At 46.6% G+C, this 15,251-nt stretch overlaps 1 protein-coding gene across 3 annotated transcripts; it reads right to left on the minus strand.

Annotated features, from left to right (window-relative positions):
• Positions 1-36: 36 nt before the first annotated feature.
• On the minus strand, positions 37-11,338 carry LOC133348846 (E3 ubiquitin-protein ligase rififylin-like). Of its 3 annotated transcripts, none has more exons than XM_061561903.1 (8): positions 11,252-11,338; positions 7,712-7,925; positions 6,862-6,996; positions 6,374-6,511; positions 5,161-5,226; positions 4,228-4,420; positions 3,448-3,477; positions 37-2,738 (listed from the first exon to the last, which is right to left on the minus strand). In XM_061561903.1, exons 2-8 carry the CDS (start codon positions 7,913-7,915, stop codon positions 2,560-2,562), a joined length of 945 nt encoding a protein of 314 aa, XP_061417887.1. In that variant the 5' UTR covers positions 7,916-7,925; positions 11,252-11,338; the 3' UTR covers positions 37-2,559. The 3 variants fall into 3 exon arrangements, with proteins under 3 accessions (XP_061417887.1, XP_061417885.1, XP_061417886.1); XM_061561901.1 differs by having other exon boundaries at positions 6,302-6,511; XM_061561902.1 differs by lacking the exon at positions 3,448-3,477 and having other exon boundaries at positions 6,302-6,511.
• Between the last annotated feature and the right edge of the window lie 3,913 nt (positions 11,339-15,251).

A 15,251-nucleotide genomic window follows, 5' to 3' on the forward strand; every position in this document is an offset into this window, starting at 1 on the left:
AATCTGCAAGACTATCGGAATATTCAAGGAAATGCATTACAATACAGGACAAGTTTCCTTTATTAAAATGTAAATTACACAATGCATGTTTGTATAAAATGTACAAAATTACCATAGATCACCTGCAGCTTTTTTGCACCTGTTTATGTAAGGTCACTTTAAAGCCAGTATGCGAGGGGCCAGTTCTGTAGTCTTCCGTTAACAAATGCATCAGTTTACACTTCATTGCAAAAGTGTACCTCTGCTTTACAATGAAGACACTAAATGATGCTGGAACCTGTTAGGTATCCACACTTTCCCGATCCAAGTAGTGATTTAAGCATTTGCAATAATCCATACGAGCTTTGACCATACTAAACTGGGCAATGGGACAACTGAGAGGGCCTGGCACTTGGCTATCTTTAGCACAGATGTACAGTGCAAACACCAGGCATGCAGATCCAATGCATGCTCGAGCCCATCACTCGCTGGCCTTTCAAGCCAAAGTTAAGAAAAAATAGAATTTCACAGTCAAATCCGATGCACAGCTGTGGCTAAACAATTACATATTAATTTCCTTGCACATGCAATACAACTTGAAACACCAAGAGCAAAACTGACTTTACACATTCACAAGAACAATACTCTACAAAGATAAAATAAAGTTCAATTACATATTCCAGTTACAAGGGCGCGAGTTAAAAGTTTACATCTAAAATTCTCTTTCGTTCACTTGTTACTACAATGGATACATCTAAAGAATGTTTAACTACGACTACTGCTAATTGGTTGTTGGACACTTGCTTTGATTTTACACACGCAGTTTTAGCAAAGGCTTCTTCATTGCATAAGGTTGCCTCTGCCAAATGTAATGCGAAATGCACGTCTGACACCATAAAACACACGATGCGGTATTTGGCACCAGCACAAATGGTGACAGTAAGTGAAATTGAACAAAACTACACATTTAAATTCTGAAAACTTCAGAGCATCTGTGAACACTTCACAAATTAAGACGATGGGGGTTGCCCTTATGGTACTTTACACGTTTTCTGCAGATGCCTGAATGTATGGTGCGCCACTCAAAACAGTTAAGGCTTATTTCAGAAATGAGATTCATTTTGTTCACGAGTCTTTGTAACTGCAGCACAAGAGACTTGATTCCACAGTCCGTGGTAGTCTTCAGCTGAACTGTCTTTGGGGTGCAAGCAAAGCCTCTCCGTCACTGCCCTGCAGTGCATCCCCCCCACCAACCCCAGTCAACAATGCTTGCCCCTAGGTCAAATTACATTTGTAAACCATCAAACTTTGCTATAGGGTAAGTTACATACAGCTATCAGTTTTCTTACATTTGAATCCCTAAACTATGTACAGTCATCAAAACATTACTTGCAAATATGGCATTAAGCATTTTTTTTCCTCGCGTTCTTTTATTTAACAAAAAACTCTTAGGAAAAGAATAAATACAGGATTCGTCCCCAAATTGGGCTTAATTACAACATGTATGCAGCAGTGGTAATACTACCATAAGGTGCTTGGATTTCAATGGTAACATACACGGTTACATACCCAAAAGCATTGGCTCTACTGCTGCTCATTACAAAACAATTCGGGCTAAAGTGCGTCACTCAAGCTTAAACCCTGGTTCTCCAGTTGAGCACAATGGCAGGCAAATACCCTCCATCTTGGGTTTTTGAAAGCAAAACTATAAATTGAGTTTATGCCACTGTGGTTGATTATATTTTGAGCTTTGCCTGCAAATCCCCGGTTGGAGAAGATGGCTTGCTGGAAACACAAGTGCTACTCCAGAGGACACTCCTTGGTAAACCTTTTACATGTTACCTGGGTTTATAAAATGTTTTCCCATTTACAGATGAAGAATTGTACAACTGATGTCTGCCCTGATCAACGCACCCAATTGCTCCCTCCGATAAGGCATTACCATCGCTGTTACATTGGTCATCGGAGAGTGGAAAATGTGGCAGCTGGCAGACACCTGCTGTTCCCAAATAGATAAGACATTGCAGCCTTGGTACTGTATATACAAGGGTTCTATGTTCATTGACATTAAAATGAAAAAAACACCACCCAGCTTCAGTCCAATTGTAGGTGCCACAACAACGGGCCAATGTGAAACTGGTGGAGGCCTGCACTTGTTATTCTGTATTGCTAAACTACAGCAATCACCTTCACAGATTGAAAACGAATTTCTTTAGAACTGCTTTTTGCAATTCGTTTGTCATTACCTCGCACCTCCGATGAGCATGGTTGGCTACGTACGGTGCGAAAGAAATTCAACGTATATACTAACAAATGTCAAAAAATCCAATGCAAGCCTACCGCCTTATCGATATTCATTTTCCGAAAACGAAAGCTAAACAATGTATCGTGAAACAGATGTTATGGACGGTGGTTAAAAAATGGCAAGGGAGAAACGTTTCATGGGTCAGGACTCGGCTTTCTGAATGCTACAACTGCCCTTCCACTTCACCTTAGCCCATTAAAGTATTTTCTCCACTGCCACCCACACTGTTCTTTATGCCCTTCGCCACATACACGACTCCCCAAGGATGGGCACTTTCAGGTCCTGAAGACGTGCACCGCCCGCACCACGTACTGCCGGCAGATAGGGCACTCGCTCATGCGCTTTCCGCATTTGGTGCACGTGACCATGTGGCCGCACTCGAGCAGCACGCAGTCGATGGGTGCATCCATGCAGATTTTGCAGGTGTTCTCATCCGGTGGCCCTCCGGTCAAGCCTGGAGTAAGGATGCAGCGGTTTTAACCATGGGTACATTTTCCAGGGCTTCCACACAGTGGCCAAGTTTCTCGTGTTAGCATTGTTCCAGACATCTGATGAAATGGCATGCAGTTGAGACATTCTTCACAATGCAATGGAAACTGCAAACAGCAGAGTTATGTAATACTTGACAATGAGAGACTTGTGAATAAGCTTCAGACTAGTCATGAAACTATTCATCCCCCCCCCCCCCCATCTCGTTTCCCGTATTTTATTTTTCTGTCTTGTTATTACAGTTTGCTCCATTAACCCATGTGTACCATTACTTTGATGTCTCATTTGTGAAAACAATTTCACAGGCATTATTTGATGCGTGTACCTTGCACAAATGCATGAGCAGAATTAATAGAACTATCATTACATGTCTCCTCATTAGCGTGATTAACAGGGGCACAGATTTTTTTTTCAAGTTTGCAGACTACTTTATCCACCACCTTTATTTCACCCTCTAGATCTGTTGCACACATATTTACAGACATCACTGATGACCTCGTCCAATTTGGTCCCAAGGTCAGAATTCACATGCAGACACAGACCAACACCACGTTGATTTACCCAAGTGTTCCTCTTAAGATTCGCCATTTCAATCAGTCATGATTTGCCCAGAGGAAAAAAAAAATCACAGCAGTTGGTTACAGCAGCAGAGTCATGCACGTAAGCCCACTCACCTAGCACTGCAGTCCCAACCTCCCCCGCTTCTGTTGCCAAGAATAAAAAAAAGAAACATTTAATGTACAATTGCTGAATTATGTATGAGGCCAAAAGTGTGATCCCTAGTGTAAAGGATAAGGATTTGTTTTTGATATAGCACTCTATAGAGTGGGGCATCTCAACAGCATGTCCCCATCTCACAAATTTGAAAGGGCACCCCTACTGGCAGTTGTCACTGAGCATAAGGTCACTCAGCACCTGGCCTGCAAACTGGCATTAGTCTGCCAGTAGGGGGCGATAATTGCTGTGTCTAATTCCAATTGAATAATTGGCAGGTAATATTCAAATATGGCAAATTGTAAGTATAATATTTTATTACCACAACAATTACTGCTTTATACTTAAAATAAATGGATCAATCAGTCTTAATATTAATCCATAGAGATGAGCAAACAGCCCTATAAATGTCTATCCGCTCCACTAAACATCAAGTTCTGCAGGGATCATCGTTTTTCTACTCGGGTTGCGGTATGAGTGACCACCAAAGCTATAGGTGGATGATTGCTGGGTGTGGATAGATCAGATACGCAAACCAAAACAGTTGTAATTGCCAGTCAAGTCCCATGTTGATGTTTAGCAGGAAATTAATTATATCCAGTGGGTTACGGAGGTTGCGTTTTGGCTTTGGTCCGCATCACACCGCGACCCTTTTCTTTTTTTATCACCGACTGAAACCGCAAGTCTGTCCACGCTCTCAGGCGGTCGTAGTGAGGGCGGGGAGGCGTGGGGGACATTACCTGTCTTGTCGAGTTGCCGGGTGTCGCGGTAGAGGCGGCGCACGCGCTCCTCCAGCTCCCAGCGCTCGCAGCAGCCCTTGTAATCGACAAAGTTGCGCCGCAGCAGCGTCTTCATCTCGCGCACCGTGAGCGAGGCGGCGTCGTCCTCCGTGGAGAGATCCGACAGTGAGATGCGCAGCAGGCCCACCGGCATCTGTGCCATGCCACACTACGCAGTGGCAGTGGGGTGGGGGAGAGGTGGAGATTAATTTTTCTTACTCCGGTTTTCCAAACGAATTCAGTGGGGTGGGGGAGAGGTGGAGATTAATGGAGATTAATTTTTCTTACTCCGGTTTTCCAAACGAATTCAAATAATTTGTGATGCTAACTTTACAGTGGGTGCATAAGTACAAATAACAAAACACATTCATCAAAGACAGTGCAGTAAAAGTAAAAAAATAGATACAATGGGCTTCTTCATAGCACATATAGAGGCGAGAGATTAAGTAAATAATCATTGAAGACTGCACATTTTCCGCTACACATAATGGGGCCCTGGGAGAAATTTTATTTTAAGAACATTTCCAGATGAACAGTTTTAATTTAGTATATGAACAGACACCAATGAGTATTTAGAGTAAATTTCACAACCACTAACAAAGGCACACACCCCCCATATAGCCTTAACAGAATATTGGGGCAAGTGCTGTTACCAAACATCTATTAAGGCCAGAACTACACAAGGGACTGGGTGGCCAGCACCACACCAGGCCACCTTTATCTCCCGAGTGCTGATGTTTACAGACCACATATAATGCCGAGTCAACCTCGTGGAGGCCCAGGACCAGTTCAGATATTCGTCACTGATGTTGGACGGTGAGCAGGAATTTAACTTGCAGTGTGCCAACCACTAGACTACCAGTCCCCAACACATTCACTAATACACATACACACCTGTGTTTCTTCGTCTGCATCAATGTCTGCCACCAATGCATCTTCATCCCTCTCCATAGGCTCCTCCTGCCCAGTGCATTTCACAGGATACATGAGGGAAATACCACTTCTCCACTGTACAACTCAGCCACACATGGCTGGCTCGGCACAGCCCCGGCTAATACGGTGAAATGTTATTTTTCCGCTACAGAAACCCAAGATATGCCACTAATGTTACAGGCAATGAAAAAGTCAAGTTGCATGTATGTGACGTGGTAAAGTTGTATCTACATCAAAGTGTATTGATTTTTATTTTGATTTAAAGCTTTCGTGATTGCAGGGATTCATCTTCTTGGTTCTTTCGGTAAAGTCACGTAGAAAGGAAATAATAAAATAATAAAAATAAAACAGACCTGTTCTTCACCTGAGGACGGCTACTTGCGTTGTGGCCAAAACGTCCGTGAAAATAATTTTATTATGTTTTATTTTTACTATTTTATGATTTCCTTTCTACGTGACTTTACCGAAAGAACCAAGAAGAAAAAGTGTATTGACTGACGTCATATATAATGAATGCATCATTGTCCCCACCCTCAGCCGTGCTTGGCCCTGGGCAATAATTTAATGTCTTGTGAGGCCAGAATATCACAGTTTGGTTTGAAAAATGGGTCAGTGTGATTGACAAGTGATGGCCAATCCAATCTCTTTGGTTAAACTCCCCTGTATTCATAAGCCAAGATCTACCGCTATAAAAAAAACATTTCAAAGCCACCTCTCCCAGGGGAAGTGTTTATCCAGTGCACCTGACTCGGTAGAATATTATGGGCATGGAAACAAAAAGCAACCTATGATTTCAGCTAGCCACTGTTAATATTCCAACAGAGGAGAGCACAATTACAGTTCAGGTTGACAATATGGTTCTATCCAGTGAATGTATCAGGCCCTTGAACCGATTACTTCTCTTCCACATTTAAAACCTAGCCATGCTGGGACCATGCTGGGACCATGCTGGGGATACGGATATTTTGTCAGGCCAGAGTAGCACAGCTTGGTTCCAGCTCAGCATGACAAATAGCCAGTGGAAAACTACCTGTACTGAACTCAGTTCGGATGTGCAGTGGAAAATGGTTATATACAATCCTGGGGATGTAGTGGTGGGCACCTCAGGCTGCGGTTCTACGTGTATGAAGGGCTGAGTGCTGGCTGGCTCCGTCTGCCGCACTGGCGAGGTGACCTGCTCGTCTGTTGCCGTTGCTGGCACCGGCGCAACTGGCCGCCGGTGCTGTAGAACCAGCTCCACCAGCTCTTCCTTCTCTCGACACGTCTCCATGGCGATGCCGTGCAGAGAGAGGTAATCTCGGAGGTCTTTCACCTATACAGGGACCAGGGGCACACTGGCCAGAAAGTCTCTCGTTATCTGTGTCATTTGGATAAAACAATTTACAAATGTAACGGTACCCTTTTGCTGCTGCTTACTGTGGGTTTTGGTTGTTGCTTGTAAAACATAACTTTATCAATCAATTACGTAGTTATTTAAAGGCATGATTGTAGCAGCATCCATTAAAACACATGTAAACATTTCCTTGATAAAATGGCGTTTGTGAACACAACAGAAAATGTATACGTTTCTAAAAGTACCAAAATTATGCCTCTGTGCTCACCTACTTGACAGGTTAACAAACTCGGTGATTACAGAACAAGTGTGCTGGATGGAAGTCAAACCTTTGCCCGCATGAGGTTATCCTTGCTGAAGGAGGTGGCATAGAGGAGGTTGCATGTCTGACAGAGTAGCCCGCACGCTTCCGTCTGCTGCAGGCAGTCACTGCAGAAGGAGTGCTGGCAGTCTGTGCACGCTTGCTGCACACAAAGATGTCCACTAAACCCTCGATTCAGCAGTTATAGAAGACTTACATATGCAACGCACGCAAAAAAACATCACAGATCACCCCCCATTCAGCCTTACAGGGTATTAGCACCAGAAATCGAATTGAGGGGGTGGCATGGCCAGCACCACACCCCTGGCAACCTGTTTCCCCAGTGTTGATGTTTACACACAGCAATTAATTGTTTAAGGATGAGTCAACTTCTGAGACAATGAGGATATGTTTAAATTCCATTGACACTGTCAGCGAATTGTCAAGTGGAAACCAGGTTACACAAGGTTCAGAATCCGGTGTGCAAACCACTGTGCCACCACTCCCCAAATACACAAATTACATGATGAGGAACGACACTCCATATGCCTCTTGCCAATCCGAAGCAGCACCAGTTAACAGGTACATAATCATCATCAGTCATCATAAATTCACTGGAGAATAAAAGCCTCCCCAACCAATCACCATCTCTCATGGTACTGCAATGCAAAAATCCACCTAGCTCCTGCACACGAGTCAATTGAATCACTCCATATTCTTGGTGGACATCCAACAGGTACACTGCACACACAAATACAAGCGCTGGCCAGTACACACCATCTCAGGACCTATCCGCTCACCGTCACCACTTCTGGCACACTATCGACAGGTGTCACGCCACGCTATTGCGTCTTTTCCTTAATTTAGCCGCGGCTGACCTGCATGCCTTGTTGCCGACACCTCCGGCAGCCGGGTGGCTGGGGAGTGGTGGCGGGATGCGCGGTTGGCGCAGGTGCGAAAATGGGGTTCTGGCACCCGAAGCGGCGTGACGACGAGCGGTTCATGGGGTGCGGGCGGACGTGCGGCGACGGGAAGCGAGTGTCGATAACTTCCTCCAGCAGACCGCAGCACGATGCTCCCATCTCGGCCCTCCTGTCGGACAAAGCATATTACCGCTTAGCAAATACAAAGGACGGTTGTCATCATTTGTCACATTAACACCGGTACAGCAGTGTGATTCACTCCATCGGGTTTTTCCCTCACCAGTAAAACGATTATAGCTTTCATACTGGTTAACGTTTCCACAAAACTATACCTGTTTATACCATTATACCGGTCGGTTGTATCGCATACTATCAATTTATTCATAAATCTTAAGTGAATTTAAATGACTTAATTGCAATTTCTGACCACTACAAAAAACACACAAACAGAATCACTGGCTTCTGTTGCACCAGAAGCCACCATCATTGGCTTCCCCTCACAAAAATAAAAATCAATGAAGTCTCACAGCTGACAGCGACACATTGTGAGGGGTCCCTACTGCTAGGGTAACAAGCAACAAAGTCCTGTCTTTGTACTCGTATTTGGCCCGCCACACTCCACTCCGACCTTTGGTTATGATAGACGTCTCCACAGTGCCCAGGAAACAAGCACAACTCTGGCGTTCTCTCCAATGTGAGCTGGTGTGGATTAAGTTCTCACGTATGTGGTTTCACATCGTCCTGATCATCCCGATTAACTCCACTGTATGGTTTCCCTGGGCTCTATTACTCTATTAGCCCGCTTAGTTTGACCACAATTTCCACAGGACGCGGAAGGCTTGGGACGTAATTCGTCAAGCAAGGCCAGGTTCAGGTAAAAACCACCCCCCTGTGATACTGCAGCAATGACTGGAAAATCCAAAGACATTTAACCCTGGCCTGAGGCCGGGTTGTAGTAATACCCTTGGATGTTACACAAGAGCAGTTCACCGTGTACAATCGTTTTTCACAGAAATAAACTATTATCTGATATCGATATACACCGTCCTGTTTACCGTGCCAACTGTGAGACTGTCGTCACATCAGGGTTAGATGCGCTGTGTCTGAGGACTTCCCCTAGCCGCTGCCCCTGTATTTTCGGTGACGGTGAATACAACGAGAAGACAGGATGACAACACATTTCCTGCGTGGCTGAGGATTAGTTCCACAGTCACTCGGGCTACACGGCTGCAGCTAATGCTTTCAACCCCCCCATTCGCAGATGCCATTTGTGCGCGGCATCCTGTTGTCCTGTTGCGTCAGGTGCGGCACAGGTGAAATTAGAGAGATCTGCCACAACCAGCTCGCACCGGATCTCATCGCCAACTGGGAGTATGTTAGGTACATAATTGGGTAGGATGAAATTCAGACTGGGGGGTAGAATGTAATTCAGACTGGGAGCTACGTTTGTAGTAATGAAAGTCGAGTTAAACATTTTGTCAATAAGGCAGAGTAACTGAAGATGCATCAAGCATGGAGTCAGACTAGAAATAATTATACTGATAGTGAGTCGGGCAGAGTAAGACGATTGTGTAGGTATTATTTGAAGTGGAAAGGGAGGTAGTGACCATGGATGTAAGGTGAGCAGGGAGTCGAGAGAATCGGGGATTGTGTTTGGCAAGCAGTAAGACAGACTGGGAGTCAGTCAGGAACAACGTAACTGGAACAGGTAATAATTGAAGCAGGGAGTTAATGGATCAGAGCTTAATTAAACAGACTTAAGCTGACAATAATTAAAATGGGTGAGGTAGGGGGGGGGGGTTAAATGAACAAGGGAGTCAGACAGGCAGGCAAATAAAAATTAAACTAGGAAATAAATGAAACAGTCAAGCAGGCAGATAACAGAAGCAGGGAGTTATTGAAGCAGCAAATACATTTAATTAAAGAAGTAAACAAAATGGTTAATAATTTACGGCGGGGGAAGACTGGTAACACACTTTAAGCATGCCACTGTTTAAAGAAGACCTTCGGCAGATAACTGAATCCGGTTGACAATAAGTGAGGCAGGCAGGTGGATAGATAATTATTGAAGTTGGGCGTTCGTGACGCAGGGAGAAAGGCACGTAGAATTTAAACAAGTAGTGAATAACAGCAAGACGTGAGGCAATAACTGAAGGAGACAGGCCAGCTATTATTAAATGACAATGCTGGGAGTCGTTTGCTCTCTCAAAACCACGGCTTCCATGGCCTGTACGAGCTTCCCCTTACTACACCCGCAGCTACTGGGGGGGGGGGACCTCCCAACAACAATCACAGCAACAGCCACTACAGCAACAACACGATCACCACAACGAATTGATCACAATCACAGCAACAACCACCACAACGACAATATCATTAATATAAACAACCACATCTCTACAACGGCAGAAACTACCCCGACACTAACTACGAATACTATAACAAACACAACAATAATCACAACATCAATGACAACCGCCACAGTAACAAGCAGCACAACCACAACATTCACAGCAACAACACCAACCACGACCACCACCAGCGCCACAGCAACAACAATCTCGATATCACGGCTAATAACCACCACCACAATCACTAAGATGACCACGACGAACCACACCAAACGCCACAAGAACAATCACAACCACACAATCATCACAACACTCGCAACAACCACATCAACAATCACAACCACAGCAACAATCACAACCACACAACCAACCGTCACAACAACAGCAACAATCACAACAACCATCAAAACACAACCACAGCACCAATCACAACCACAACAACCACAGCAACAACCACAAAACCGACCGTCACAACAACCACAGCAACAAACACAACAACCACAGCAGCAATCACAACCCCAGAACCACAACAATCCAAACCACAACACTCGCAACCACTACGACAATCACAACCCCACAACCATCACAACACTCGCAACAACCACAGCAACAATCACAACAATCGCAACCACAACGACAATCACAACACTCGCAACAACCACAGCAACATTCACAACCACAACAATCGCAACCACAACCATCACAACCACTACGACAATCACAACCACCACAACAACCACAATAACCACAACAATCACAATAACCACAACAACACTCACAACCACCACAACAATCACAATAACCACGACAATCACAATCACAACCACCATCACAACAATCACCACAACACTCACAACCACCACAACAACCACAACCACAACAACCACAACCACCACAACAACCACATCACAACCACAACAACAACCACCTTTAACCGCATTCGTGTTTAGATTCTCGCCGCGTCAACTTCCTCGTCTGCAGGCCCGGGGCCTCGGCTAGGCCGCTTCAGCTCTACGGCTCCACCACCACCACCACCAAACGCCGTCACTCGTCGTGGTTCCTCTTGATTATTGTGTTGTTGCTGGTGGTGGTGATAGTGGTGGTGATGGGGCAGGGTTTGACGGGTGCCCACACCGCCTCTCACCTGGAGCCGCGGAGCGAGAGGGTTCGAGGGCGAGAGACGGAGGAGAGGCGGCGGCGGCGGTGGCCTCCAGCAGGAAAACCCCGCGGCGTGACGTCACGCGGGGCGGGGGGGGGGGCTGCGGGGGGGGGCTGCGGGGGGGGGGCTGCGGGGGGGGGGATGACAATGGATGAATCGGGTTGGGGTGATGGAGACAATGGGATGAGTCGGGGTGGTGGTGACAATGGAATGAGTCCGGGTGAAGGGTGGTGGTGACAATGGGATGAGTTCGGGTGATGTATGGTGGAGACAATGGGATGAGTTCGGGTGAGGGGTGGTGGAGACAATGGGATGAGTTCGGGTGATGGGTGGTGGAGACAATGGGATGAGTTCGGGTGAGGGGTGGTGGAGACAATGGGATGAGTTCGGGTGAGGGGTGGTGGAGACAATGGGATGAGTTCGGGTGAGGGGTGGTGGAGACAATGGGATGAGTTCGGGTGAGGGGTGGTGGTGACAATGGGATGAGTTCGGGTGATGGGTGGTGGAGACAATGGGATGAGTTCGGGTGAGGGGTGGTGGTGACAATGGGATGAGTTCGGGTGATGGGTGGTGGAGACAATGGGATGAGTCCGGGTGAAGTGGTGGTGGAGACAATTGGGAGTGAGTTCCGGGTGATGGGTGGTGGAGACAATGGGATGAGTTCGGGTGAGGGGTGATGGGACAATGGGATGAGTTCCGGGTGAGGGGTGGTGGAGACAATGGGATGAGTTCGGGTGAGGGGTGGTGGTGACAATGGGATGAGTTCGGGTGATGGGTGGTGGAGACAATGGGATGAGTTCGGGTGAGGGGTGGTGGAGACAATGGGATGAGTCGGGTGATGGGTGGTGGAGAAATGGGATGAGTTCGGGTGAGGGGTGGATGGAGACAATGGGATGAGTTCGGGTGAGGGTGGTGGCGACAATGGGATGAGTTCGGGTGAGGGGTGGTGGAGGACAATGGGATGAGTTCGGGTGAGGGGTGGTGGAGACAATGGGATGAGTTCGGGTGATGGGTGATGGAGACAATGGGATGAGTCCGGGTGAGGGGTGATGGAGACAATGGGATGAGTTCGGGTGAGGGGTGGTGGTGACAATGGGATGAGTCCGGGTGAGGGGTGGTGGAGACAATGGGATGAGTTCGGGTGATGGGTGGTGGAGACAATGGGATGAGTTCGGGTGAGGGGTGGTGGAGACAATGGGATGAGTTCGGGTGAGGGGTGGTGGTGACAATGGGATGAGTTCGGGTGATGGGTGGTGGAGACAATGGGATGAGTTCGGGTGATGGGTGGTGGAAACAATGGGATGAGTTCGGGTGAGGGGTGGTGGAGACAATAGGATGAGTTCGGGTGAGGGGTGGTGGAGACAATGGGATGAGTTCGGGTGAGGGGTGGTGGTGACAATGGGATGAGTTCGGGTGATGGGTGGTGGAGACAATGGGATGAGTTCGGGTGATGGGTGGTGGAAACAATGGGATGAGTTCGGGTGAGGGGTGGTGGAGACAATGGGATGAGTTCAAGTCGGGGTAATGGTGGGGTGGTGGTGGTGGAGCAGTAGGGTAGCGGTTAGCGTGCTGCACTCACAGACCCCCGGCCATCCGAGTTCGATTCCCGCTCACGGCCAACACTGGTGACGATTATCTGAACACGGTCTGGACATCCCCTAGGTTTACTCGGCCTCAAATGGGTACCCGGTGCAGTGTATAGTAAACATCGCCACTAGGGAGACAAAGGCGGTCGGGCGTGGTGCTGGCCACCCATCCCCATCGTGTGCGGTGCCGGCCTTCATAGGTGCTGCTCGCTAACAGCACTTGCCCCAACAGTCTGATAAGGCTATACGGGGGATCTTTGTCTTTGGTGGCGGCACTAGTAGGGTGTGATGTTGGTGATGGGGCTGTGATTGTAATGGTGGTGGGAGTGAGGATGGTATGGTTGATGGTGGCTGTGAAGACCTATGTTGCTGGTGACAAGGAGTGATGGTGCGGGGACTGGTGGGGGCTATACTATTTGCGGTAAAACGGTGTGTTGGGGATGGTGATGGGGGTAGAATGGTAGGGGTGGATTGTAGTGATAGGCTGTACTGCTCGTGGTGGTGATGGGTCTGTGATGGTTGTAGGGATGATTTGTGGGGTAATGATCGTAGGGCGTGGAGACTGTCAATATGGTGACGTTATGATGACGATGATGGGGGTGTAATGACGCTGTGCTGGTGGGGTGATAGTGTAGTGGTGGAAATAGAATGGTAGGAGTGGATTTATGATGGTGGTGGTTTGGTGGTGGTGGTGATGATAGGGATGTGATGATGGGGCTCATGGTGGTGGGACTCGAATGGTGAGGGTGGTGATGGGACAGTAATGGGGCTGGTTATGGAGATCGTGATGGGATTGTGATGGTGACGGTGGTTGTGGTAGAGGTGATTTTGATGGTCATAATGGAATTGGTGAGAAGACTGCGATCAGAGTCATGGTGTCGTTAATCCGGGTGATTTTATTAAATAACTGAAATGTGACTCAGTGCTGGTTGGGGAGGGGTGAGATGATGTCTGGCTCATGTGGGTCATGGGATTGCACCAGTTGTGGGTTTACAATCAGTCAATATGATGCATCTAAAATAAACCCATTGGGACGCATGACAAATCCCGTCTTTTGCAAGGGGGACATGGGATTTACAACGTCCAAAGCAACCCTTGGAATGGCACCGACACACACGGGTGTAAAAGTCGTTACAGCTCTCTTAAGTCATCAGGTTTTATGGCCTACCCTAAACACACATGTACAGCACAACCATGAAAACCTACGTAGTCATACATGTTTTTAAAAGGCTTGCTATTCATTGCAGCAGACAAGGTTATGTTTAATATCAGCCCGTCGTTTGTAGTTATAGTGTATCTAGATAAATATTTGTATTACAGTTGGGTTTATATGTGCTACACATCCAAACTATTGTCGTAAAGGGGATTTCCTGCTCTAAATGAGCATTACTGTGGTTCTCGTCTCCTGATTACATGGCGAGGGGGCTCAGATGACGGAGATGTGAGGGTCTTTCTGAGCCAATGGTGAAATTTCCTTATTCATATGGCGGGGGCGAATTTATCCATTTCACCACTGTCAACATCTCCACAAAGTGGTACTCAATTGTATTTCACTGGCACCTATGTTGCATAAGCAGGTTAATTAACAGGCCTGTGGCATGAACGTATAGAGATGAACGAGGTCATAGGACAAGAATGTGTGGAGAGGACCAGGGAAATATACCCAACCATACTGGGGAAAATTCCAGGAAGAAAAATATATTTATTATTGAGTCAAACTAACTTGATTTGAAGCTTTCGTGACTACAGGAATTACTCTTTGGTTCTTTCGGTAAAATCACGTAGAAAGACAATAAATTAAATTTGAATACGACGTTTCGATTGCAACACAAGCAGTCGTCATCAAGTAGAACTAAATTTGAGAGACAAAACACAGACACGGAGACACACAGACAGACGCTTGTCCGTGTCTGTGTCTCTCTCAAATTTAGTTCTACGTGATGACTGCTTGTGTTGCAATCGAAACGTCGTATTCTATTACATTTATTTTCTTTCTACGTGACTTTACCGAAAGAACCAAAGAGTTGAGTCAAACTACTTTACTCTGCCGTGGTAATCCAATGAATGCCCCCATTCGCGGCAATATGGAAATTCCAGCCTGCCTCAGGGCCGCCAACATTTTGACTTTGCTGTGCTGTCATTGTACTGTACAGCTGTTGTCACCGAGGTGAAATACGTGACCGTACAAAATCCACAACACGTATCGAGAATGTCACAACGCAATCCCATGCACATGTAGATATTAATTTGAGAGGAGATCCATAAGAGGTTTTTTTTTGGGTTAAATCACGAAAATATAAATGTGTCGTGAAACCCGCCACCGCCCGACACAGCCAATTAGTAAGGTTTGTTACGTAAACAAAACATGCCAATTAGTTACTAGTCCAGCACACCGGTGT

This window comes from Lethenteron reissneri, chromosome 28 (assembly GCF_015708825.2).
Source record: "Lethenteron reissneri isolate LAM-NWPU_2019-01 chromosome 28, ASM1570882v1, whole genome shotgun sequence".
NCBI classification, from domain to species: domain Eukaryota; kingdom Metazoa; phylum Chordata; class Hyperoartia; order Petromyzontiformes; family Petromyzontidae; genus Lethenteron; species Lethenteron reissneri.

What these genes read in the sequence shown, in the direction of transcription:
- LOC133348846 (XM_061561901.1), bottom strand. Translation starts at nt 7,915, where the DNA reads ATGGGAGCATCGTGCTGCGGTCTGCTGGAGGAAGTTATCGACACTCGC. An exon ending in ACGTAGAACCGCAGCCTGAG is followed by an intron (nt 5,227 to 6,301) that starts GTGCCCACCACT and finishes TGCACTGGGCAG; the next exon opens with GAGGAGCCTATGGAGAGGGA. An exon ending in GGTTGGGACTGCAGTGCTAG is followed by an intron (nt 2,739 to 3,447) that starts GTGAGTGGGCTT and finishes TCCTTACTCCAG; the next exon opens with GCTTGACCGGAGGGCCACCG.